This window comes from Enhydra lutris, unplaced genomic scaffold, assembly GCF_002288905.1.
Source record: "Enhydra lutris kenyoni isolate GAN:26980312 unplaced genomic scaffold, ASM228890v2 scaffoldscaffold85, whole genome shotgun sequence".
Classification (NCBI taxonomy): domain Eukaryota; kingdom Metazoa; phylum Chordata; class Mammalia; order Carnivora; family Mustelidae; genus Enhydra; species Enhydra lutris.
In genome coordinates, this window is record NW_019154169.1 from 8,217,219 (window position 1) to 8,243,416 (window position 26,198).

The 26,198-nt window shown below is 53.2% G+C and overlaps 1 protein-coding gene across 1 annotated transcript in view; it reads right to left on the minus strand.

The window, feature by feature from the left end:
• Positions 1–23,370, minus strand: part of LOC111161544 (Fc fragment of IgG binding protein) — a 42,955-nt gene extending 19,585 nt beyond the window's left edge. The window contains exons 1-8 of the mRNA XM_022525278.1: positions 23,316–23,370; positions 18,097–18,443; positions 14,325–14,895; positions 11,657–12,261; positions 8,953–9,520; positions 4,174–4,766; positions 1,182–1,773; positions 832–1,031 (exon numbers count right to left, since the gene is read on the minus strand). Coding sequence (XP_022380986.1) covers positions 832–1,031; positions 1,182–1,773; positions 4,174–4,766; positions 8,953–9,520; positions 11,657–12,261; positions 14,325–14,895; positions 18,097–18,443; positions 23,316–23,370 — 3,531 coding nt within the window. The remainder of the gene's footprint in view (positions 1–831; positions 1,032–1,181; positions 1,774–4,173; positions 4,767–8,952; positions 9,521–11,656; positions 12,262–14,324; positions 14,896–18,096; positions 18,444–23,315) is intronic.
• Between the last annotated feature and the right edge of the window lie 2,828 nt (positions 23,371–26,198).

Genomic DNA, 26,198 nt, shown 5'->3' on the forward strand with positions numbered 1-26,198 from the left:
CTCTTGACTTTAGCATGTTTGAAAATTTTCATCACTGGGATGCCTGGGTGGCTCAGTTGGTTAAGCTGCTGCCTTCAGCTCAGGTCCTGATCCCAGGGTCCTGGGATCGAGTCCCGCACCGGGCTCCTTGCTCAGCGGGGAGCCTGTTTCTCTCTCTGCCTCTACCTGCCACTCTGCCTGCTTGTGTTTTCTCTCTCTCTCTCTCTGACAAATAAATAAATAAATAAATAAATAAACAAATAAAAAAAAAAAAGAAAATTTTCATAACAAAAGTTCGTCTTTTTGTGTAACACACCGAGACTGTGCATGTAGCACCAAATGCCGTAACTGGTGCGTGGTAAGCAGCGTCTACTTGTTTGCTTTTGTTACCACTTTCCTTTGTATGAGGGGAAGAGCAGAGAGGGTGCCTGCCCTCGCAGAGCTCGTGGTCTTTTGAGCGAGACAGACTTCAGACAAACACACAGTCAAATCAAAGAAAGAGGAGTTAAGTGGGTGAGAGGGTGGGAGAGGGAAGCAGGGGGGTTACCTGCCGTGTCACAGAGACAGCCTAGACCAGGGGGGGCCAGGGGAGGGTTTGAAGCTGCAAGGCCCACGGCCATATTGAGAAAGGTCTTCCTGCTGCCATGGGGAAAGGTGGCCCAAGGGAGCCAGAGTGAGGGGACAGGGGCAGCAGGTGTGAGATGACCAATGGGACCACATTGGGGCTATGGGAAGGGAAGGACTGGGTGGGAGAGACGTTCAGGAAGCCAGTGGACAGGCTGTGGGGTGATGGGCAGTGGAACGGGGTCCCACACGAGGCCCGGGCTCTGCCCGCCATCACTGGGGTCCTACCTCATAGTAGACACCATTGTGGTAGCAGCCACATTGCTGGATGGGCACGCAGGCCTGGCCATTGCTGAGGAAGCCGGGGTCACACTGGCAGCCCTCAGCACATGTCTCTGGGCAGTGTGGGGGGGCGCTGAGTGCCGAGCATCCCAGGGAACAGGTGTCCGCGCAGACCTCGTAGTGGCTGTTCGGGGGGCACTTCATCGCTGCAAAGAGGGAGTTCTGGTCAGAACCCCCTCCCAGGGGCTCTGTGGGAGGGGGTGCAAGGCCCCGTGTCTGTCCCTTCTGTGCCTCAGTGTCCCCTCCCGCTGCCCCTCCATCCCCCCCACCACCCCCCTTCTCTGCCCCTTACTCACGACAGAATGTTTCGGTCCTCCAGGGATCAATGTTGCCTCCCGCCGCCTGGCAAGCGCTCACATAGGCGTGGATGTTGCTGCAGAGAATGCTCTCGTTCCCACCACCCAGGCAAAGATCAAAGACACAATTTTCTAAGGGACCCTGGGGATCAACCAGCTTGTGGCAGGCGGCCAGAGGCCCGGTGGGGCTGGTGAGGAGCCCACAGAACCTCTCCTGCTTGTACTTCTCCGCCAGCTCGGGTGGGCACTGAGGGTTTGGGGAGCAATCCTCGCCGGGCTTGCAGGTGGGCGGCGGCAGGCAGGGGGAGCCTGGCACCGGCTCCTCCCAGGAGTTACCAAACTCATTTGAGTTGCCTGCCTGTGAGCCATCCGGCTTCTGGAAGTCGTCCTTGCCGTTGCCATTGTAGTTCCCACACAGGCCGCGCAGCTGCTTGTAGTAGTTGCCTGGGACGGTGACCCGAACGTTGTACACGAGGTCATAAGCCACACGCAGGCCGAAATCAGTGCTGATCACGACGTCCGAGCCGTGCTGGGAGGCGCGGACCCGGCCCTGGTCCAGCACCAGGGGCAGCCTCATGTCCACACCATTCACCTGGGAGGCAGCAGTTTCCATGCATTAGAGGGTGCACTTTGAGAGGGCAGACCCTAATTTGAGTCCTGCCTGACATGGAGATCCATGTGACCTCCCCTCTCTGGGCCTTAGTTTCTGTATTTGTAAAATGGGCATAATTACTGGGTCTTATAGTGGGTCGAATGGTGGTTCCCAAAGGATATGTCCACCTAGAACCCCAAAATATGATTTTATTTGGAATAAGAGTGTTTGCAGATCTTCTTAGGGTCATGTTCTCAAGATCATCCTGGATTCGGGTAGGCCCTATGCCCAGTGATGAGTTTCTTTATAGAATAATGAGAGCCAGAAAAGGAGACAGAAAGAAGAAAAGAGGCTACATGAAGACAAAGCCAGGGGGGACGCCTGGGCGGGACAGTCGACTGAGCCACTGTTTCTTGGTCTCAGCCCTGGTCATGAGATGGAGCCCTGTGTCTTGCTCTGCACTCAGAGTGGCGTCTGCTTAAGATTCTCTCTCCCCCTCTCCCTCTGCCCCTCCTGCTCGTGCACACTCTCTCTAAAATAAATTAAAAAAAAAAAAAAGGCAAAGCTGGGATGGGAGTGTCGTGGCTGCGAGCCAAGGAGCACCTGGAAAACACCAGAAGCTGAAAGAGGCGAGGAAGGAGCCTTCCCCAGAGCCTTCGGAGGGAGGGTAGCTCTTGCCAACACCTTGAGTTTGGACTTCTGGCCTCCACAACGGTGAGAACACAAATTTCTCTGGTTTTAAGGCACCACGCTTGTGGTAACTTGTGCCAGCAGCCCCGGGGCGCTGACACAGGTCTCCAAGGAGTAAGAAGCTTCCCAGCTACCCTTCCATTACCCCTTGCGGATCAATAACACGGCGATGGACTCCAGAGCCACCTGTCTGGGTTCCAGCGCCTTCCCCTTCCGGCAACTCTGCCTGTGAGGTGCCTCTCTGCGTTTGTTTCCTCATCTGCGGAGTGGGGTCCTTCCGGTTACTGTCAGGATTATTTAAACTGACATTTGGGAAGTGGTGAGAAATGTGTCTGGCACGGAATGGGTGTTCTGGCATCTGCTAGGATTTTGAGCTCTGATTGGGAAGTTTTTCTTTTCACAAGTAAGTGGGTGCTAAGGTTTTTCACATTAAGCATAAAGTTTTTCACTTTAAGTGGAATGTTAGGCTGATGGGAAATGAACTTCAACCCCCTGAGCCAAGAGCCAGTGATTTCAAGTTGAAGGCTGCTGGGCACCCAGTGAAGCCTTGGAGATCGACTCCTGATTAACACACTCGCTCGTCCTTCCTGAATGCAGACCCGATGAGCGTCGGAGGAGAAGGCAGGAGAACACGCTCCTCGCTGAAGCTCCTTAAAACACAGTCACTTGCCAGACTTCCCAAGCAGGGACCTCTGTGTCTCAGTTTCCTCTTCTGTAAAGTGCGGGATATCGACGTTTCCACCTCATGGAGAAGCTGGCAACTTCAGTGAGATGTGAATGACAAGAACACTGACCACTCCTGTGTTCAGAGCGAACTCTGTGTAAGGTGCTGCCCGAGGAGCGTCTGCGAGCATCTAACTAACGCATGCCCAGGACACAGTGGGCCCTGAAAAGTCAGTCTTCATCGGCAGCCTCACCATCAATCCTGCACGAGTACAACGGCCATGGGATCCCTGCGAAGACCCCTCCACTTTCCGTAAGAGACCAAATCCTTCTCAGAAAAGCACATGGTGTACCCAGGGTCAGGTGTGCTGTCTCCTGGCATGTCATCCTGGGTTCAAGTCGTGCCCTAGCTGGGGCACTCTGGGCCAGGGATGGGATCCCCCCCCCCCACACAGAATAAAGCAAATCCTGGTACTTCCAGCTGCAAGGATGAAATGACACTGCGGATGTGAAGTGTTCAGAGGCCAACAAGATCAGGGGTCCGCCGTGTGAGAACAACCGTTAGCTGCTGTTACTGTTGTTACAGCTGGTGAGGGGTGATGGGGTCACTCCCAGATCATCCTCTGGCCTCCAACTTTTCCCATCCCCGACCTTGCCCAGCCTCTGACTGCATCCTGTTGCTGTTCGGAAGACCAGGGGGCAGCTGGGGCAAGGACCAGCTGCAGGGAAGGTGCAGCGAAAGGGAGGAGGGGTGGAAAGAGATGTTTAGAGGCGATAGGCAGGAGCAGGGAGAGGAGAGACTGAGGAGCAGACAGATGGGGAAACTAAGCCACATGGGGGCAGGTCTCAGGTCCCCAAGGCCTCCTGACTCCTCAGCTCCCCCCTTGGGGTTCTGACCGGTACCTCTCCACCTCAGGGATCTTGTGCCTCCCACATCCACTTGGAGCTCGGAGCCCCTGCCCCGGGGCTGAGTGCTGTGTGTGTCCCACCCACAGATCACCCTCCATCCCAGGCCCCCTCCCCTGCGTGCTCCGCTGCTGCTCTCACCGTGACCTTCCTCTGATTCTGCTCCAGCCGCAGGGTGAAGTTCGCCACCTGGACGGTGATCACCCTGGTCACACTGACTCTCCCATTGCCCCAGGCCACGTTCTCCTGCAGGACGGTGAACTGCTGCAGCCCGGGCCGGGTCTGGTGGGTCTGAGACAGCACGTACACACAGGTACCCATGAAGTCGAAGCGGCGGCCGTCGAAGGTGGTGTAATGGGGGTCTCCCGCAGCTTGGCAAGTGGCAGAGCCCACGACCACGCAGCCCAGGAGGCCACCGGATGGCTGGCAGGCCTCCTGCGGGCCACAGGCGGAGGGCTCACAGGACACCAGGCCGCCCTCCTGGCATTGGCAAAGGGAATCACACCCGGGTCCGGGGTAGAAGGTCTGGCCTGGCGGGTGGTAGACTCCTTGGTGTGTGCAGCCGCAGGAGGGCAGGGGCACACAGGACTCACCACTGAGTGCGAAGCCCTCGTCACACACACAGCCCTCGTAGCAGTCGTAGCCACAGCCCCCAGGCACCGGGAGGTCCCCACAGGACAGCGGGCAGCCATGGGAACAGGTCTCATAATGGCTGTGGGGCGGGCAGCTCAGAGCTGCAGGGAGAGCAGTGGTGAGAACGTGAGCATCAAGAATCTGGGCTCCCGGGTGACACACACACAGCCACACCATTGCCCACACACTCACACGTACGCCATCCTGCTGCAAGGAGCCCCTCTGTTCAGTGGGGCCCGGGACCCAGATTATATCACAATTCATCTGGGCCTGATAGCGAAGATTCTGTTCCAACCTGACTGTAGTTTGTGGTTATCTATAATGTCCTTAATGTCATGTCTTAAACATGTAAGAGCATATACAGTGTATGCATGTTTGTGATCTATGCAGTGCATTTGTGAACCCAGAAATTTTAGCCTCTTCATTCTATAGTAATGTAGTAGTAGTAGGAGTGATTCTGTAGTAATTTGAAGTCTTTGGCCCATGTTGTGGAGAAGAGGAAAAAAAATAATTCCTGTTCCTCTCCAAATGCCAGTCACTCCAGATTATAAGACAGGTGGTTTCCTCGAAACAAAACGAAACAAAGACACCTGAGACTGAGCCCAGTAAAGCCTCTATGTGTGCTGAGATGCTAGCCATGTGTGGCCATTTAAAGCCAAGTTAATTAAAACTCAATAAAATAGAAGATTTAGTTCCTTGGTCAGACTAGCCCCATGGCAAGAGCTCAATATGTCACTGGTGGTGACCACACCGGATAGCTCAGGGACAGCACATTGCCATCATCACCAAAGTTTGAGCACTGTTCTAGATCTTATAGCCAGCTTACAAGAGAATCCGGGGACAGAAGAACAAGTTAAATAACACTTTAAAAAAAGCAACTAGCCAAATCCAGGGAGTAGGAAATTCTGCAGGACCAATGACTTGATTTTTTTCCCAACAAATAAATGGCCCGAACAAAATGGATAGGGGGGCAGATATGAGATAAAGTAAACATAGCAAAGTGTAGACTGAAGAATCTAGACAGTAAGTATATGGGTATTCATTGTAAAATCCCTTCCATTTTTCTATACATTTGAACATTTTCATAATAATGTGTAAGGGGAGATGAGGAAAGGGGCTATTGCAGGATGAAAGTTATTCAAGAAAAATCAACTCAGGGCCTTGTGTGGATCTGGTCTGGATTCGGATTCAAACAAACTAGGGGGAAAAAGTTCACTTCTTTTAACACAGTTGGGGAAATTTGAACCTATGTTGGGTTTAAATGATGTCAGTGTTATTTTTGTTACTAGTAAGAACAGCACGTGGTCATGTTTCTTAAAAGCTCTGTCTGGGGGTGCCTGGGTGGCTCAGTGGGTTAAGCCTCTGCCTTTGGCTCAGGTCATGCTCTCAGGGTCCTGGGATGGAGCCCCGCATCGGGCTCTCTGCTCAGCAGGGAGCCTGCTTCCCCCTCTCTCTCTGCCTGCCTCTCTGCCTACTCGTGATCTCTCTGTCTGTCGAATAAATAAATAAAATCTTAAAAAAAAAAGCTCTCTCTGTTGGAGATGTTTACTGAAGTATTTATGGGAAAACTCATATGTCTAGAATTTGCTTGAAAATATTTCAGCAAATTGGGGCGCCTGGGTGGCTCAGTGGGTTAAGCATCTGCCTTCGGCTCAGGCCATGATCCCAGGGTCCCATTTTCCCTCTGCCCCTCCCCCCGACTTGTGTTCTCTTTTGTGCTCTCTCTCAAATAAATAAATAATAAGTAAATAAAATCTTTAAAACATAAAACATTTCAGCAAAATTAAAAAAAACAAAACAAAAACCAAAGGGGTGTTGGAGGAACTGAGAACGGCACAACATGCACAGTCATCAGAGCTGTGGCTGGGTGCACGGGGTAAGGTCCCACCCTAGGCGCCCCCTGCCTGATGTCTGTGTCCTCACGACCCAGTCTTCTAAAACCGCCCCAAGTGGTACAAGGCTCAAGAGTGCTCTTAAGGAAGTAAGAGATTCTCAGTTTCCACAAAGGCCACAGAATGAAGCAATTAACGGTACAAGTCGAGGAGCCGACCTGCCTGAATGCAGGTGTTGCCAGCCTGCTGTGTGACCTCAAGCGGATGATTCCGTATCTCTCTGCTTCCAAATGCTCACTTTGTAAACTATGAATAGGAAAGATCCCACCTCCCAGGGTGGCGGTCAGGAGGAAATAAGAAGCCTTAGAAGCCCTCAGATGGGAGCTGCGCCATGGGAAGTGTGCCGCCCGAGTGTCACCCATAGCAATAGGAACCTTTCTTAAGATGACCGGGCTGAGAACCTGCCTCAGACCGAGATGCACCTCCCTTCCCATTGTTCCTTCGGCGAGCGTACATCTCCCACTTTATGGAGGATAACTGTGCACTGTCTACCATCCCGAATCAACACAGTATGCCCCCCAGGGGCGTGGAAACCTCTGGGGACACAAAGGGACACTTCCAAATACTGCTGTGAAGTATGGGGACCAGGCACGATGAGTCCTCCCTGATAAGGGATCAGGACCAACGTCACTCTTGACAAGAAAGAAGGAGGGTCTGATGGAGCCGTCTTCTCGGAAGACAGGAAGAGTTAAGTTTTATGGCATCTCTCTGTGTGCCTGACCTCCCTACAACTCAAAAGGAGTTCGGAGTGCAGCGACATTGCTGGGCGAGAACCCCTTCTACCCACTTATTAGTATCCTATATAAGAAAATCAAAACCAGGGGCGCCTGGGTAGCTCAGTGGGTTAAAGCCTCTGCCTTCGGCTCAGGTCATGATCCCAGGGTCCTGGGATTGAGCCCTGCATCGGGCTCTCTGCTCAGCAGGGAGCCTGCTTCTTCCTCTCTCTCTGCCTGCCTCTCTGCCTGCTTGTGATCTCTGTCTGTCAAATAAATAAATAAAATCTTTACAAAAAATTAAAATAAAGAAAATCAAAACCAGAATTGAGGTTGAACCTGGTCTCACTCAACAGCAGATGTGAACTCTTTATGGGGGGAAGTTGCATCCGTCTCACTAAGAGATGCTTTTCCAGGATATTCTACTCTTCATGTTGAATATTTTTATCAGTTGTGTACTAATGATACTTTCAATGATAAGTCACTCCAACCTTTTTTTTTTAAACACTTAGAGTCTGATGGTCTCAGGAATTTCTGAAGATAATGAAATGCTGTTCACAGGGGTCTTAAATTTGTGGTGAAGAAGTATGATGGGGATTGGGACAGACTGATGACAGCCCCCCCTTCTTCTGGGCTTGGCCGTGGTCCTGGCTTTGGCTCATGGGATGATAGCAAATGGGATGCCAAGCAGAGGCCCTAAGTGCGCTTGCCTACTGGGGCCTGCCCACGCACACCGCTCTTTGGAACCTTGAGACCACTATGCGAAGAAGTCTGTACCAATTGGCTGGAAGATAAGACCGAGTCAGCAGGGACAAGCAGTCCCAGCTAAGGTGCCCCAAACCAACCAGCCTGACAACCAGCAGATGTGTAAGGTCAAGCCATTCTGGACCCTCCAGCCCTCACAGAACCACCAACAAGCCAGCAGAGAAAAACCCCGCTGGCCTAGACTAGGCGATAAGCCAAGCAGCCTGCAGAATCATGAGAAATAATAACTACGTGTTGTTTTAATCCACTTTTCGCTTTGGGGATGTTTGTTACACAGCAAGAACTAACTGGTGCAGTGATGAGAAAAGAGACTTTCATGTCTGTCAGTATATTACGTTAGGTTAGATGCTGCTGGAACTAAAAACCACTAGAAAGTCAGTTCAGGAGAGGAAACAAATTTTTTTCCTGTTTTCTTCCCCATGATATCCTCAGTGCCTGGGATACAGTAGGTGTTCAATAAATATTTGTTGAATGGATGAATGAATATAAGCTGAAGGAGAAGAAGTAATGGTGTGACATGTATGTATTTATCATGTGTATTTCAATGGACAGTGATGCGTACCCGCAGGCAGGTGCTGTAAATGAGTGGAGTGGGCCAGCTGGTGACCAAAAACACTGGAGAGGGACGAGTCTTCTTCTAGAGGTAGCACTGCTACTCATCTCTGAATGCTGCCATAGAGGAATTAGACCCAGGGCCACCAGATATTCTGGTCATCTTACAAATATTTCCTGCATCTGTGACTTCCCGGGCATGTAACTGAATCTTCCTAAGCCTCTGTTTCCTCGCCTGTTAAATGGGTACAACCACAGTCTCTACCTCAGAAATACTTTTCTAAGAATTACATGAATTAATGCGATTTATATGTTAATGAATATTCATGAGGCAGAGCCCCCCTGCTGTCAGTCCCGGTACTCACGGCAAAACGTCTCACTCCTCCAGGGGTGCACTGTGGCCCCGGCGGCCTGGCACGCAGCAGCGTAGGTGGCCAGTGCCTCACATAATGGCGCAGACTGGCCTGGCAGCAGGCAGCGGTCATAGACACAGTCACGCAGAGCACCCTGCGGGTCCAGCTTGCTGTGGCACTCACGGAAGGGCCCCTTGGGGTCCGCAAGGATCCCACACTCCTTCTTGCTCTGCAGCTGCTGGGCCACCAGGGAGTCCAGGTTTGGACAGTTCCCTGGCTCAGTTGCTCCACACCCTGGCCTCGTCTCCTCCTGCCAGCTGTTCCCAAAGGCCAGGGCATTGGCAGCTTGGCCTCCACCCCGCAGAGCCAGGTCATCATTGGGGTTCCCATTGAAGTTCCCGCAGAGCCCACACACGGCCCCAGCATAGCTGCTGGGCACCTTGGCAGTCACTCGGTGGTTCCAGTCGTAGGTGACAGTCAGGCCAAAGTCTGTGCGCACAACGGCATCTCGGCCCTGGCGGAAGACCTGCACCTGCCCGTTTGCTGCCTGGAAAGGCAGGTGATAAAGGACGCCATCCACCTGGACAGAGATGAAGGAGGTCCAAGGGGTCAGGGTATGCACGGCTGGGTGTCCCACCCTTTACTCACTTGGCTCCAACTATTCTGAACTCCTTGTTGTTCTCTTGAGCACATGATGCTTGGTTCCACCTCAGGACCTTTGCACTTGTTCTTCCCCCTGTCTGACACACCAGCTACCTGCCTCCAACCTCCAGCTATCAGCTTAAACCCAAATCTCTAACCCATGACCTACAGGATCTGTCTCCCCATTACCTTCCCTGACCTTACCACCTCCCACTCCTCCTTCCTCACCCAGTCTGCTCCAGCCACACCAGCTTTCTTGTTATTCTTCTACTTTTCTCAGTTTCGTCCACCTCTACGGCCTTTTCATTTTGCCAAGAATATCACTCAACACTTCCCTCCTGGCTGCTTCCCCTTCATCCTTCAGGACATGGCACAAAGCCAGGCCCCTTCCCTACAAGGTCTCGTTTCACTTTAGCTCTGTCCACCTTGGTGCCTGCAGCACCTGCCACATCACTCACTCAGCCTCCTTGCTGTCTCCCTGAGCACACAGCACACCAAGTGCGCTCCCACCTCATGGCCTTTGCACGTGCCATGCCCTCCTCCTAGGACCCCATGCAGCACTCTTTAGTTGGCCAATGCTACTTCAGTTGTTGGGTGTTAGCTTTGAGCCAAACCCCTTCTGGTGGCCCTAGGTGATCTGAGCCTCACTGCTCTCCAACTTCGTTCTCCAATACTGACCATCCCCACCCCCGCAACTCATCCGGGTAGTCTCACCTTCTCCTGGACTCAGCGAGCTCAGCCTGGTCTCAAAGCCTTCACTGTGCCTTCTGCTAGACAGTGCTATCCTCCTCCACATCCCTATTCTTCACCTGGTTGACTCCCCATCATCCTTTGTATCTCAGCTTAAAATAGAACCCCTCTCCCCACCAGGCCCTGCTTGTCCCCACTTTTCTGACCTCCTCTTCTACCATCCTCTCTATCCCATCCCCCCAGCCTCATTCTCAAGTATAGCTGCACTGGTTCCATGCTCTTCTATAGTCTTCAAGCTCAGCTCAGTCCACCTTTTGCACCTGCTGCTCCCCGCACCTAGGAACCACCCCTCTTCGCCTGGTAGTCTCTCCCTTGTCTTTCAGATTTTGGGTGAAATCAAGACCTCCATCATAGTCATCCCCTACATCATCCCCTCCCTCCATTCCAGCCCCAGGGGCCTCCAGGCTGTTCCTCTGCCCCTCTTGTTTGTTCCTGCCTCAGGGCCTTTGCACTCGCTGTTCCTTCTGCTTGGAATACTCTTCCATCCACTTCTGTCTCTGCCTGTTCCATTTCTCTGCGCAGAAGTGGCAGCAGGGTGTAGTGGTTAAGAAAGTATGGGCTCAGGAGCCAAACGAGCTGGCTTCAAGTCGTGGTTCTATCACTCACTAGCTGTGTGACCATGAATAGATAATTTAGCCGTTGCATGCCTCAGTTTCTCACCTAACAAGATTAGCTATTTCACAGAGTTTTAGAGATTGAGTTACTCTATGTCAAGCATTTAACACGTAGAAGTAACTTAGTATGTATTGGCGATGGCTATTCCAGACTCAGTTTAAATGTCATCTCAGAGAGGTGGGAATTTAAAAATGAATCATTATGCCTTCTGTTTATCTAGAAGTTTCTCTATGCCAGACACTCAGATTTATGGGCAAAATTTCCTTTACTCCAGGGCCATTCTGAAGATTCTGACCTAAGGCTTGTAAAGGGTTTAGCCGTGGTGCTTGGCCATGGAAATTTCCTTTATTTTCCATTTCCAATCCATCCTCTTCCTCCCCAGGACATGGGCCACTGTCCCAAACATCTCAGTAATCATTTACTAGAGCTGTGAATCTTACAACACCACCTCTCGATTTTAATCTTTTTTTTTTTCTTTTTTTTTTACAGAGAAAAATCAGTGGTTCTTGACTTCTGCTGGGTGGTGCACCCAAAAGACAAAACGAAAGCCTGGAGAGACAGTCACACAGCCAAGGAGACGCAGCACCACCCCGCTTGGGGGCCCGGGGCTTAAGCACTGACCACAAGGTGTTCTAATCCACCCAGGGTTCAGAGCGCCTCCTCCCTAAGGGAGATTTCCTGCTCCTCCACCAGCCCCCGGTTCACTCACCAGCACTTGGCCAGGGGACTCCCGGCGCACGGTCACTTTCACGCCACGGGCCTCCACACGGACGGCGCGCGTATAGCTCACTGTCTGGCTGCCCCGGTGCTCGTTTTCCACCAGCACCCGGAAGGTGGGCAGCGCGGCGGCCTGGCCGCACGAGCCCACCAGCAGGTACGTGCAGGTCCCCATGAAGTCAAAGCGCCGGCCGTCGAAGCTCACGTAGTGCGGGTCCCCGGATGCCTGGCAGCTCCCGAAGCTGTCAGGGTAGCAACCCAGGAGGCCGTTCTGGATGCCGCAGTGCTCGCCCCTGGGGCAGCCCTGAGTGTCTTTGCAGCTCACCTGCTGGGTGGCGCCATTGCAAGTGCACTGCCGCTGGCACTGATCATCCGCCCACACCTGCTGGCCAGGAGCGAGCGGGCGGCCCTCGAAGGTGCAGCCGCACGACGAGGCCTCCACGCAGGCGCCGCCGCTGGCCACGAAGCCCGGGAGGCACAGGCAGCCCTCGGCGCACGGGCGCCCGGAGCAGTTGGACGGCACCGCCTGGGAGTTGCAGGTGGGGGGGCAGGCAGGGGCGCACTGCTCATAGCGGCTGTTGGCAGGGCAGGACAGGGCTGCAGGAGAGACAGGGAGGAGAGAGACGGGGAGTGGGGTCAGGCCAGCGCTCAGCAGGACTTCCCTCTCCACACCCTACTCCTCCCTGGAGCTCTGCCCAGCGCTTCCATCCCTCCAGGTCCTGGGGCCCCCAATCTCAGAGACATTGTTGACTCCTTTCCTCCTTCATTTTCACCGACAACCTGTCAGTAAATCCTGTGAGTTCCACAGTCAAAATCTATCCAGAATCCACCCCCTTCTCATGTCATTGTCCTCCTCCTCAGCCCCCCCCCACCCCGCCCCGGTCAGGTGCCCCAAAGCAGCCTTCTGCCTGGTCTCTCCCCCATTATCTCCCATTTGACCCTCACAGGCTGTTCCTCACATGCAGCCAGAGGGGCCCTGTGAGCACCAGTGATGTCCCTTTCCTGCTCAGAGCCTTCTTGTTGTGCCATCTCAGGGGAAAAGCTGAGTCCTCTTGGTGGCCCACCAAGCTCCCCCTCATCTGCACCCATTGTGTCTCTCTTCATCTCCTCTTACTCTCCCTTTGGTTCACTTTGTCCTAGCCACACAGGCTTCCTCATGGGTCCTCACACTTCCACCTCAGGGCCTTTGCACTGGCTGTTCCCAGGGTCTGTACTGGCTGTTCCTCAGAAGGCAGTGCAGCATATGGTTAAAAGAAAGCTACTGGGGCCCAGATAGCCTGGGTTCAAACACCAGTCTCCCTTTTTTGCTGTGTGATTGTGAGCAAATGACTCCAATCACACTATGCCTCAGTTTCCTCATCAGTAACATGAGATAATAATAGTACTGACCTCACAGAGTTCTGAGGAGTCAATGAGTTCATCCATGCAGAAACAGCCCATAGTATCATTACTACTTAGCTGACTCCAGTGTCATCCTGCTCTCGACTCCTTTGTCACCTCCCCAGAAATGCCATCCCCGAGCACCTTCTTCGGGAGCCTCCTGTTTGCTGTTATACATGAACTTCATTTCTTTTGCTCTTTAAAGATGTCCCATAGTTTGCTGCTTACTGTCTGTCTCCCCTGCTAGGGTATAAATTCTGTGAGGGTGGGGGTCTGGTCAGCCTCAATCCCCCACTGAACTGCCAGCACCACGGACAGGGTCTGGCCCATGGGAGATGCTCAGAAATGCATGAGTGGATGAAAGGACTCACCAGTTCCTCCTTTGCACCAGACATTGGGGGAACTCGGGAGGGTGGGTGTTTACTGGGCAGTGAGGACAGAGGAGTGACTAAACCAAGCCCCACGTGGTCTCAGTGTCTCCCCCAGACCTACTCCCCTTCTGGAATCCCCATCTCAAGCCCTAGGCCTAGATCTGGACACCTCCTCCTCCCTGTGCACTGGACTTTCTGTCTCCTAAAAATTTTTTGGGGAGCCTCTCAAGGGCAGGGACAGGTGTGTGCTGGGCCCCCACGGTGTCCATCATCAGCAGAGGGATGGGGCCCAATAGGGGCTCGGGGAATGCTTGTGGAATGAATGAATAAATGAATGAATGAATGAATGAATGAATGATTAAGTGGATGGACACCTAACTAAGGAGCTTGGACTTCATCCAGAGGGCATCGAGGAGTCCTGGAAGGGCTGTGAACCAGGGGATGCTCCCATTTCTGCTTTGGGACTTGGAGGACTACCTCTTGTGCCAGCTTTTACACATGCTCCTCTCCCAGCCTAGAAACCACGTCCTGCTCCCCCCCCTTTTCTGTCTTGTTTCAGTTCCTCTTACAGGTTTCATATTGGACATTCCTTTCTCTAGGAAACCCTCCTCGACCCCCAGGCTGAGTCAAGAAGCTCTCCTGGTTGCCCATAGCCCCTAGACTTCCCTCCTCCTGTCCCTGTCCCTTCTGCCTGTGCCTGGAGGAGCCCAGCAGGGACCACCCTCGTGGTCACTGTCTAGGATGTATCTGTCCCAACCTTAGGCTCACTGTGGGTACAGTCTCACTATCTTGGCCCTCCCTGTGTCTCCTGTATGGTCCAGCTTCAGGCTGAACCCCAAGAAGTGCTCAGATGTGGAGCAGACGCAAGGAGTTCCCTGCCTCCCACCACATGCCAAGGGCATCACTCACGACAGTGGGCCAGCGGCCTCCAGTTCCCGACAGAGATGCCAAGCTCCTGGCAGGCCTGGGCATAGGCGCTGAGGCTGCGGCACAGGCTGGCCCGGTCCCCGTTGACCACGCACAGGTCGTACACGCACTCCTCCAGGAAGGGCCGGGGGGGCAGGGCGCTGTGGCAGGCCGCAAATGGGCCATTGGCCTGGGTCAGCACGCCGCAGAGAGGGCTGCCCTCGTAGTGCTGGGCCTGGCCTGGGGTGCAGGAGGGACAGTTGTTCTGGCAGCCATCATCGCACAGGTAGTCCTCGTCGTCCAGCTTCCAGCTGTTGGCAAACTCCACGGGGTCATCTACCAGCTCCGAGTCGTAGGTGAGGAAGTCATCATCGGGATTGTTGTTGTAGTTGCCACACAGTCCACACACCTGGTTTTGGAAGCGCTCGGGCAGGCTCAGGGCCAGCCGGCAGTCCCAGTCGTAGGTGACCACCAGCCCGAAGTTCAGCTCCACTATGGCCCGGGTCCCACTCTGGTACACGCGCAGGTGGCCCTCGGCCAGGGAGATGGGCAGGCGCGAGCGCTGGTTGTCAATCTGCAGGGGGTAGGGGTGGGGAGGATGGGCTGTCAGATCCTGCGTGGTCTGGCCCTCACCCCTCAAACCCTCCGCACTCGCCTCCCCCTGCCCCGGCTGCCCTGGGATTCCTTCTTCCTGTTGCTGCCACTGACCAAGCGTTGGGGTCTTTGCCCTCGCCTCCCTGTGCCCTGAAATGTTCTTCCCCTGGACGCACCCGTGGCTCATTTCCTGACCTCTGTCCTCTTACAAAAGCTTTGCTCGGTTGTCACCATGGCAGTGAGGCCACTCCTGACCACTCTATTTTATGTGGCAAACCCGTCCCTACTCCCTATGCCCTCTCCCTGGTCTATTTTGCTTTCCTGTAGCTTCTAAGTTTCTAACATATCATTTGCAAATGTCTCATGTTTATCCTCTGCCTCACTCCAGAGACCTGCAGCCCCACAAAGACAGGGATTTTTGTCTGCTCTGCTCGCGGCTTCACCTCCAATGCCTAGAAAGGCGCCTGGTAGAACTGCAAGCTCTCAGTGAGTGAGCAAAAGCGCTGACGTGTTAGATAAACATTCACTCGGCAGTCCCTCTCGGCCTGGTCCTGGCTGGGCGACTCCAGGAGTGATGACCGAGACAACCCAGACCCTGCTCTCCTGGGGCTCCCAGTCCAGGGAGGGAGACGGACCGCTCACTAGATCAGAAGGACAGGTCAGAAGGATCAGGACTGGGATGGAGGAAGCACAGGAGGGTCTGGGAGTCTGCGAGAAGAGTCAGACTCGATGTAGCAGATCAGGGGCGGCTTCCTGGAGGCAGGGACAGCTGTGCTGAGCTGTGCTGTAAGGGATCAGTGAGGGAGAGCCACGAAAAACAAGGCAAAGCGTATTCCTTCGAGGATCTCCTGAGTGGAAGGAGAGTCTGGCTGGGAGATGAGGGGCGTGTCTCTCTGTCCCTTGGGCCCAGTTCCTTCTTTCTCAGCATTTCTTCTGAATTCTTTCTTCACATATGCTTGTTTTAGCCAAGAGGATGGGGTATGAGAAAAGGAATAATAGGCAGAGGGGACCGTATGAACAAGGTCCAAAGGTAAGATAGATCTTCCTCTGGTCAGTGGTCAGGAATGCCTCCAAGAGCCCTCCGGCGTGTCCAGGCCTGTGCTGAGCAGTGCTGTGGGTACAGGGACCGAGATGCCTACAGGCTCCCAGCCCAGGGACGCTGGTCATCTCCATGTTTAAATGATACAAATAATATTTGTTCATTGCAGAAAACTTATAAAATGTTCTTGAGCGAAAATGAGGAGAGAGAAATCACCCGTATTGTGGTGGACACACATGCACGCACACCACAGACACACACACACACACACACACACACACACACACATGCACGCACACAGGCAGGTACATTTATAAACTCTGCCAGGGCTTTTCCCACCTTTTAATTTATATATTTTTTTCTTTTTAAATAGCGAGACCATGCTGAAGTCCCCACTTCATGAACCCCTCTTTTCTCCTAACAACGGTCCTGGGGACGGCCTACCATGATTCTCTCAGGAGCTCTAAACCCCTGTCAAGTGACTGACCTCTGTAAGGATCTGACAAAAGTAACCGTACCCGGCTCTCTCATAGCAGGGGCAAAATTCCGCATGTAATTTTGGGGGATTTGAAGTCCCTCTGAACTGGTGCTCAGTCCCTCTAGATTTCTAGAACACTTACTTTAATCCACTTGCTTATGAATCTCACAGATCCACCCGCACCCCCGCACGGCCAGGGGGTACAAGAACGCTCAGTGCTGTGCTATCATATCTGCCATTGCGAACAAAGCATCCATCCGTGGGAGATGGGAGCTCACTGAATGATGGGGCATCCATCCAACGCAGAGCCACGCAGATATAAGGAACAACAAGAAAGCAAGCAGAGGCTCCCTTTATGTTGCTATGGAAACGGCTCCAGAAGCTACCATACAGAGTAAAAAGCAAAGTGCAGGACAGAGCAGATAGTATAGTACTCTTTGCTAAGAAAGGGGAGAGGGAAGAATGTAGGTTTCCCTTGCTTGTATTGGCATAAAGAAACCCTAGGTGGAACCTGAAGAAATCAGGAAAACTGGGGAGTGGGGGAGGGGTCGGGAAGGGAGAAAAAGCCGGTGAAGACAGGAGTGACAGCCAGACCTTTCCAGGACATGCCCTGTTTGTTTTGAGCTCTGCTGATGCTTTACCTCTTAAAAAAAAAAAAAAAAAAAAGAATTGCAGCAACATGGAAGAAATGCACAAGGACTGTGGAGAGCAAAGAATCTTCCTGCAAATGGCTTCTTCCACTGTGTGATTCCATTAACACGAAGTTCTTAAACAAGCAACACTAATCCATGGTGGAAAAAAATTAGAATTATGGTTGCCTCTAGGAGCAGGCTGGGATCATCTGGGAAGGGGCATGAGAGAATGTTCTGAAATAATGAATAGATTCTTATCTTAATTGCATATTTGTCAAAACTCCATGACCTTAAGATTTATGGGTTTTATTATGTGTACATTTGATATCCAAAATAAACAAAAGAGTGTAAATATATGATATGAGACAGGATGGCAAAGAGGTTAAGAATAGTGACTCCGGAGTCAGCCTGCCTGTGTTCCCAGCTACACCTCTTACTGGCTCAGAGCCCTTGGTAAGTCGCTCATCTCTCTGGACCTCAGTCTCCTCACCTGAAAGTGTTAATAATAATAACGTCTACCCCTGTAGATTGCTGTGAGCATTCCATGCATTACTACATGGAAAGCACTAAGAAACGAATCTAGCATATAGGAAGTGTTCCCTAAATTTAGTGTTTGGTCACTGAAGACATTCCCCATTGTTGGACAGTTTGTTTCCTTTATTATTTTTTTTTTCCTTTTGCTATCACAAACCACGTTGGCATAAGCTTTTCTTCCCCTAACCATATCTCTGAGTATCCCTAAAATTTCTAGAAGTGGAATTGCTGGACGAAAGGGATGGCAGGCTCTGCCACTGATTTTCAAATTCCCCCTCTCAAGTCCCCACTCCCGTGGCCACAGCCCCTCCTTTGTACCCCTCACTCCATAGCCGAGGGCTTGGGTTTGGGGCCCGAACCCCAGGCTTTGCCTCCTCCTTCTGACTAGAGACTCATAGGTATTAAGTCCGAGCCCTGTGGACACTTACCCCAGCGAAGCCAACTTCCCCTCGGACCAGAGACTCATAGGTATTAAATCCGAACCCTGTGGACACTTACCCGAGCGAAGCCAACTTCCCCTCGGACCAGAGAGACTGTGTGGCTGTAGGCACGCACGTTGACCAAGCCCACATAGGAGACCCTGCGGCTGCCGCGATGCTCGTTCTTGGCCTCCACGCTGAAAGCCGGCAGGGTCTGGTCGTTGCTGCACAGCTCCGCCATCATGTAAAGGCACGTGCCCATCATGTCGTAGCGCCGGCCGTCAAAAGTGGTGTAATGGGGGTCACCTTGGGCGCGGCAGGTGGCCACGGGGACCGCCACGCACTTGGCCTGTTGATCCACCACCTGGCATTTCTGCTGGGGACTGCACTGCAGGTCTTGACAGGAGGGTTTCTGGGACAACACGGCTGCAGAGTGGAGGGAGGGGGCGGCAACGGAGAAAGTCAGGGGTATCCTCACAGGTGGAAATCGTGGAGCTCTCCTGCTGTGCGGAGCTGGGGCAGTGGGCTCACAACTACCCAGTGGAGAAGTGGGAAAACTGAGGTCTGGAGGTCCCCCTGAGGAGATGGCTGCCCAGGCGTGACCCAACCCCAGGTATTCTAATTCCCTGGTTTGACATGGCCCAGCCCAGAAGAACTGGAAGGTAGTGAAGAAAGCCGGGCAGGGATCACTCTGGAAATGCTGATCTGTGGTTTTTCTCTCCCCGTATCCCCTTCCCGTGCATTCCCACTTGGGTCAGAAGGCTAAGGTATCTTTTTTAAGGACAGAAAATGGAACTCTTGGAACTCTCTGCCTTCCTGGATCAGGCTACCTAGGTTAGAATCCTGGCTCTGCCGGTCCACTGGGCGGCACTGGACAAGTGATTTTAAGCCTTCTATGCCTCAGTTTCCCCGTTTGCAACAAGGGGCTGATAACAGTACATTCTTCACAGGGATATTTGGGAGGAGGGCATTGTCAGACTTAACGAAGCTAAAATATAAGTAGGATTTGGCCCAGGTGGTGAGTGTTACCGGCTATAATGAATCTCCTACCCCTTCTCCTGTTCTACTATTCAAGCCCGAAGTGGCTCTTGGAGGGTAGGTGGCTTGCATGCTCGTGGTTGGAGGGAGCATTTTTTGCCAGTGCTGGGGACTCTAATATCTAGGGGACCCCTTGAAGCAAGGGGTCCACGCAGGAAGAAATAGCTCTTCCTCCCCTGCCTCCCAGTGTTTAAAACCTCTTTCTTGGGGTGCCTGGGAGGCTCAGTTGGTTAAGCAACTGCCTTCAGTTCAGGTCATGATCCTGGAGCCCGGGATGGAGTCCCACATCCAGCTCCCTGCTCAGCAGGGGGTCTGCTTCTCCCTCTGCCCCTCCCCCTGCTCATGCTCTCTCTCTCTCTCAAATAAATAAAATCTTTTAAAAAATAAATAAAACCTCTTGCTTTCTGCCTGCTCATAATAACTTGCCAGATACCCCCTAAGAGCTTTACAAAACTTATTACTCCCTCACTCCAGTCCTGTGAAGGGATACAGTTATTATCCCTATTTTATAGATGGGGAAACGGAGGCCCATATAGGCAAGGTCACATGGCCAAGGTCATACAAGCAGAGGTGAGATTTGAACCTGGGAAGTCTGGCTTTAGCATCTGTGTCCTCAAACACCACATTACACAGCCTGGAGGCAATTCCTCAGATGCACTGAGCCTAAGGTTACACACAGGGCAAGGTCCTAGAGACTAACTATGTTAACACACACACACAACTAGAATGGTCTCTTGTATATTGAGAAAAGCCCCGCCCCCACACGGCAGCCATTATTAGTTATCATACTTTTAGACCTCTTGTGTTGGGACATAAACATTCCTACAGGATGTGGGGGAGTGGTAGTTCGCCACTTGTATGGTTGCTAAAATAGCAACATATTTCAAAAAAACAAATAAAATATCAAAATACTTCCAAACTGTTTGTTAAGAATCTGCTGACCTGAGCCCACTCCTCCCCACAAAGATCCCTTCCTCTAGGCACCTTGGCTCTTTCCTAGGACTCTATCCCTAACTCCCCTCCCCCTGCAAAAAAACAACAGACAGAGGGTCACCTGGGTGGCTCAGTGGGTTAAAGCCTCTGCCTTTGGCTCAGGTCATGATCCCAGGATCCTGGGATCGAGCCCCAGATCGGGCCCTCTGCTCAGCGGGGAGCCTGCTTCCCCCGCGCCCCCCCCCCCGCCCCCGCCTGCCTCTTGGCCTACTTGTGATCTCTGTTTCTCTGCCAAATAAATAAATAAATAAATAAAATCTTAAAAAAACAAAACAAAACAAAACAAAAAAGAGACAGAGGGCTGAGGCCAGACACCTGTCAGACACTGTGGGGGCTTCTACATAGGACCCTGCTGCCGTGCTCTGGCGGGCATTGTTTCTGACTGCTGCGGACCTTGGATCACACTGGTTGCTAAATATTTAGTGGTTCCTGGAGGGGGTTGGGTAGGGAAGAGCCCGGAAGCCTTAGGGAGGGGGAGGATGCCAGAGAGGATGGAGGTGAGGTGGGAACAGCCACAGGGGAGCAGTTGGTAGGAAAAAGGAGAGGGAGAGAGAGCCAGCCAAAAGGTCATGGGTTAGACAGGGCTGGTGGGGGGGGAGGGGGGTCAATCCCATCACTCACTTCGGCCACAGGCACCTGCCGTCCCATAGCTTGCAGCCTGGAGCAGCCCAAAGGCGAGCAGCCCAAAGTTAGTAGTGGCCTCAATCATGTGGATCTCGTCAGCGTGGCCAAGGTCCACCTCGGCATAGGAGAACTTACTGCCGGGCACAGCTGCCCAGGAGAGCTTGGCCCCCATCTTCTGCCCTTCCAGGGTCAGCTCGTTAACCGCCTTTGTCTGTGTTACCACCAGAGCCACGCCCTCAGTGCCTGGCAAGTTCTTCACCACATAGGCTGGGCAGTAGGCTGCCACGTCTGGGACCAAGGCCAGGTAGGGGTCATAGGTTATTCTGTCCCTTGTGGCCCCTGTGCCAAACTGCAGGACCTGGATACCCACGTCTGCGGACAGGTAGAGCGGCCGCGATTGCCCAGTCTCAAACTCGGTCACGTCACCCGCCTGGAGCCCACGGGAGCCAGTGGTGCCCCCCTGATTGTAGCTCAGCTTTGTGGTCTTGCTGGCTACGACATAGACCAGATCATAGCGGGCCTGGGAGGACAGCGAGGCCACCACGTAGTGGGTGCCCCAGGCGGACGTGGGGAGCAGCTGCTCCACCACGTGGTTGCAGTTCGTGTGTTTCTGGGCACAGCTGTGGCCGGAGAACACAGCCACGGGGCTGTTGGCTGTGATCCTCGACCCCGAGAGCTCAGATGTGCTCTGTACCTGGGCCACTTGGTACGGCTGCAGGGTCAAGGTTATGATACTGCCCGCTGGGTAGAACTTGTTCTGGAATGTCGCGGACCCCTTCAGCTTAATAGTGACCGAGGCCCCCGCTGCCCCCACCACCACGGCGAACTCCTTGACATTCTTGGATGAGGTGCCAGGAGGTGTGACTGCAAAGTACTCAGTGCCCATAACCCGGACAGGCCACAGCCGGGTCAGCTCTGCTGTGTTGGGCTTTGTGTTTATGGCCTGCGCAGAGATCTCGCGGTCAGAGTGGATGGTCACCGCGTGTTGGAAGACCTTACTGCCAACCATCTCAGCCTTGGAACTGACGCTGACCAGGACTGACTGTCCCGGGTTCACTGTGACATTCTGCTCGGTGCTATCCGCGTGGCAGTGAATGGAGACCGAGGCAGAGTGGTCCGACAGACTGGAGAGTTGGAGCTGGAGGGAGGCCCGGTGGTAGCCAGGCAGGTAGTTCTGCAGGAAGGCCACAAGGAAGTCCACTGAGGTCCCTTGGGTCAACCCTGGAAGTGGGGCGGAGGGGGAGAGAACACAGTTGCAGGTCTGCTCACCTAGTCCTCTCCAGCAGAGAAGGAAAGCCTTGCACTGAGCCTAGATACCACATTGAAATACTGACTCGAGCTTTTTCTCCTCTTGCTTTCCTTTCTTCATATTCGCCTACCAGCCCTTCTGGCTTTTGTGTTCTAAAAGCCTGAACAGGGAGCGCCTGGGAGGCTCAGGTCATGATTTCACAGTCGTGGGAGCGAGTACCGCATCGGGCTCCCTGCTTAGTGGAGAGTCTGCTTCTCCCTCTCCCTCTTCTCTGTGCACTCCCTCTCTCTAAATAAATAAGTAAGTAGGTAAGTAAGTAAGTAAGTAAAACAAAAGCCTGAACACTTCGGACCTGATGGGCCAGGCAAGTAATAAGAATGTGGGAAACTGGGTGGCCAGTGTGCAAACTAGAGTGTTCATATGCCAAGGAAAGCGGGTAGGATTAGTCTGTTATTATGATGCTTTGTGGGCTCTTCCCCTCCCTTTTTTTATGCCAGATCTTAACCATTTTTCAGGAGAAACTGGCTATTTGAATTTCCATGTGAAATCTCCAACCCCAAATTGTTTTAAGTGCTATGGGGCTCCAACGGGCCGGATTCAGGTGCTGGTTTATGACTTTTGTCTTAATAAAAACATGGGGATGTAAAGGGGGTTAAAGGAAGAAGGAGGGTATGGGAGTGTGGACAATATGTCTCCCAGAAAGAGAGGACTGGGTGCTTTTCAACACCCCCAACTAGGAAGAGATTCTCCAGGGCTGGGAAGAGAAGGAGGGAGAGAGAGGGAGTTGGGGAAAGAGAGAGGGCAGGGGAGGTGATCTACAGGGTCTTGGAGAGAGTATGGGGTTATAGAAGGACTGTCTGCTGAATTAGGGAGACTGGAAGGATGTCCCAGTGTCCTATGGGGCCAGAGCATCAGGAACAATGAAGGTTTCAAAAGGGACGAAGCAGATGCTGATTGACGACTAGAAGGCTCTGAGGCCCCAACCTTCCCAGGGACCCTGGCTTCACCTGAGACTGTAGTCTGGGGCACAACCCTGGGGATCCAGGCACCAAGCTCCCCAAGAATAACTGGAGTGAAATTTTCCATCATCTCAGCAGGAGACTCAGAGTCAGAACTTCAGCTGAGTTACAGAAAATCTAGAAAGTGGTACTTCTTGAAGACTTAAATTGGGGGACAGTGGATTTTATCTGCTTCCTTCTAGGACAGAGAGAGAATGGGAGGATCCCACCACACTTCTCTGCAGACCCTAAGGGGCCTCACTCCCATCTTAGCTAGCCTGGGGTGGCACTGGGAGCTGGGGTTGTGGAGGGCATACAGACAGAGGGTGCTGACCACAGCAGGCAGAGTCCCCTAGACGAGAGCAAGGACGAGGACGGGGTCTCAGTCCAACTTACCACACAGGAGGGTTGCTCCTGTCCAGAGTGTCCACCAGCTCCACAGGGAACCCATATCTGCTGTGGGGAGAGAGAAGGGGTCATAGAAGGTTAGTCTGTCCCTCTGGCTGGGCACTGTTCCAGAGAGGACGGGGGCCACCTGGGCACCAAGGGAGGTGGGCTGGATCCAAGAGCCAGTGTGCGTGTGTATAGGGGAGTTACATGTCCAGTGGGTCTGGTGAGGGGCAGGGAGGGCAGGACAAGGCAAGGATGGGAAGTTAGGTGTCCAGTGGGTCCAGTGGGTTTGGAGTGGGGAAGCCTAGAGCCAGGGGCTAGAGCAGGGGACCTCATGTCCCACTTCTATAGGGGACCCCGGCCTCTCTCACCTGCAGGTCCCTGGAGCTGCAGGGCTAGCCCCTGGGCTGGGCTATATAGTGGAGTTTCATGGCTCCTCAGGCCACACCCCGGGCCACCTGCCAAGAAGATGGTGCCAACTTCCTGGAGGAGGCTGGTGATCCCAGGGCAGGTGGAATGGGGACCTTGAACGCCTGGGAAGGGTGGAGGGCAAGCCTGGACACCTAAGTCCTTAGAGGGGTGTGAGAACAGCTGGTGGCTGTGGCCTGGGAGCCTGCTAGAAACTTCAGAACTGGAAGGGTGGTGTCCCTGAGGGGGACAGCTGGGAAGCGGGTGCTGGGAGCCTGGGTACCCAGAGGGTGGGGTGTGGTGTAGGGGCGGAGTGTGGTATTTGGTCTTGCTTGCTGGTTCGATGGTTGGATGTCTTCCTTTGCCTCCTGCCAGGAACAATAGCAAAAGACCCATATCCGGGTCCTGGCTGCTCCCTAGTCCCCACAAGCTGATTCTTCCTGCTCCCCAGCCATCCACATCCTGTGTCTGGGCCCCACTCTGGTGTCTGGGGTGGGCAGCATCTGAGCAGCTGACCTAGGCCAGTGGGACACAATATGTCCACCTCAGTTCAGCAGGACCTGCTGGGAACCTTGTCTGAAAAATGTGAACATCAAAATTAGCCTTACTGGGGACTGGAGGTGGGAGGCAGGCTTTTCTGGTGGGGACCTTCTGGTTGTGCCCCCATGGAGAGCAGGGCAGGAACTGGGGGCTGGAACAGAGTGTGAAGAAGGATGGAGGCCTCTGTTTCCTGGTTCCACGCGGACACTGGGTTCTACTTCCTGAAGGATTATTTGTTTTCTGGGAGGTCTTTTTGACCCAAGAAGGGACTGGCTCGGAGCACCTGGGGAGTTGTCATTTAAGCACCTGACTTCAGCTCAGGTCATGATCTCAGGGTCCTGGGATCAAGCCCCAGGGCTCCCTGCTCAACGGGGAGTCTGCTTCTCCCTCTCCTTCTACCCTTCTCCCCTGCTCATGCTGATTTTCTCTCTTCTCTCAAATAAATAAATAAAAATCAAAAAAGAAAGAAAAGAAAAGAAGATTAAAAGGTAAAAAAAAAAGTAAAGAGGGGACTGGATGAACAGGCTTTGGGGAACTCTGGGCCTCCCATCACCCCAGAATCTGGGGGGATGGGAGTCTAGGTGTTACACGGGGAGCCAAGGACGAAACTGCCTCGAGGTGGTGTGGCTCTGGGATCTTCCTGCAGAGGAGCTGGCCTGACCCATGCCCCGGGCTCCTCGCACCCAGTGTTAGGACTCATTGTTTGTTGGGGAGTTTCCCCAGCAGCTGCAAGGCCTGGGCACCCTCTCGGACAACACCCCAGCAGCTGCTGCCCCCAGCGCTCCCTCTCTTATCACCAAGGCCTGTGGGTGGCCAGGGTGGGTAGGGGCTCTGGCATCCCCCACTCAGGGAAGGTTTCCAGAGGGAGAGATAAAGTCTCAGAGTTGAATGGGACCCAAAGTCAACCAGGAAAATGAAGTGAGCAAACAGGAGGCTGGATGAAAGCCAGGGATGTCAAGAAGCAGGTATGGGGTGAGGGGTGGCTTACAGGAGTAGGAGCTTTGCGGGGAGCCGTGCCTGGCTGAGGAAACCAAGGACCAGGGGGTAGGGCTGCTGGGAGTCCTAGGAAGGAAGCAGCTATGGCAGACCAATGCGGCAAAATTTTCTAAACTGGATACCCCACTGTGGTCTGAGACAGAGAAATGAGGGGCAAGGGGGCAGAGAATTAGGGGGAACCTCAGGGGTGATTGTGCCCCTTCAATCTCTTCTAAGCCTTGAGGTGTCCCCTTGGCTGACCCCAGAGAAAAGTCTTTGCCTCCTCAAAATCCACTGTTGTCCTCTGCAGTCAGAGACCCTAGATATGGGGTGGTTGTGGGAAATCTCATATTTTGGATTAATATTTTGGATTTGACACTGCGTGGGACCTTCTTCTCACTCCTTTCAGGGCCTGTGTGTGTGTGTGTGTGTGTGTGTGTTGACACACGCTGTGGCTTATCTATCACATCAACTCTGAGGACACCCTTATCTATTCTTGGAAATCCCACAGGAGAGAACATGCATGGACACTTCCTTATGGTCAGAAAAACACATCCATCCCACCCCTCAAATCCTCACTCAGAGTTCAAACAGGGGTCTTTTTGAACCTGAGCCTTCTGGCCTCTCCCTGCAGCGGGGTTGGCAGGGGGCAGCTCTGCACTCGTCATTCATCTGGAGAGCCCTGGGACCCTCAGGCTTGTCTGGGCTTTACAAACCAAGGGCGCTGCTGGAGAGAAGTTACTCTCTGCGATTAAAAAAAAAAAAAAGATTTTATGTGTATATTAGAAAGACAGAACAAAAGCAGGGGAGAGGCAGGCAGGCTCCTTGGTGAGCAGGGAGCCCGAAGCTGGGGCTTGATTCCAGGACCTGGGGATCCTGACCTGAGCTGAAGGCAGCCCCTTAACCAACTGAGCCACCCAGGCATCCTGATCAATGCAGATTTGCTGGCAATTTCTAACATCATTC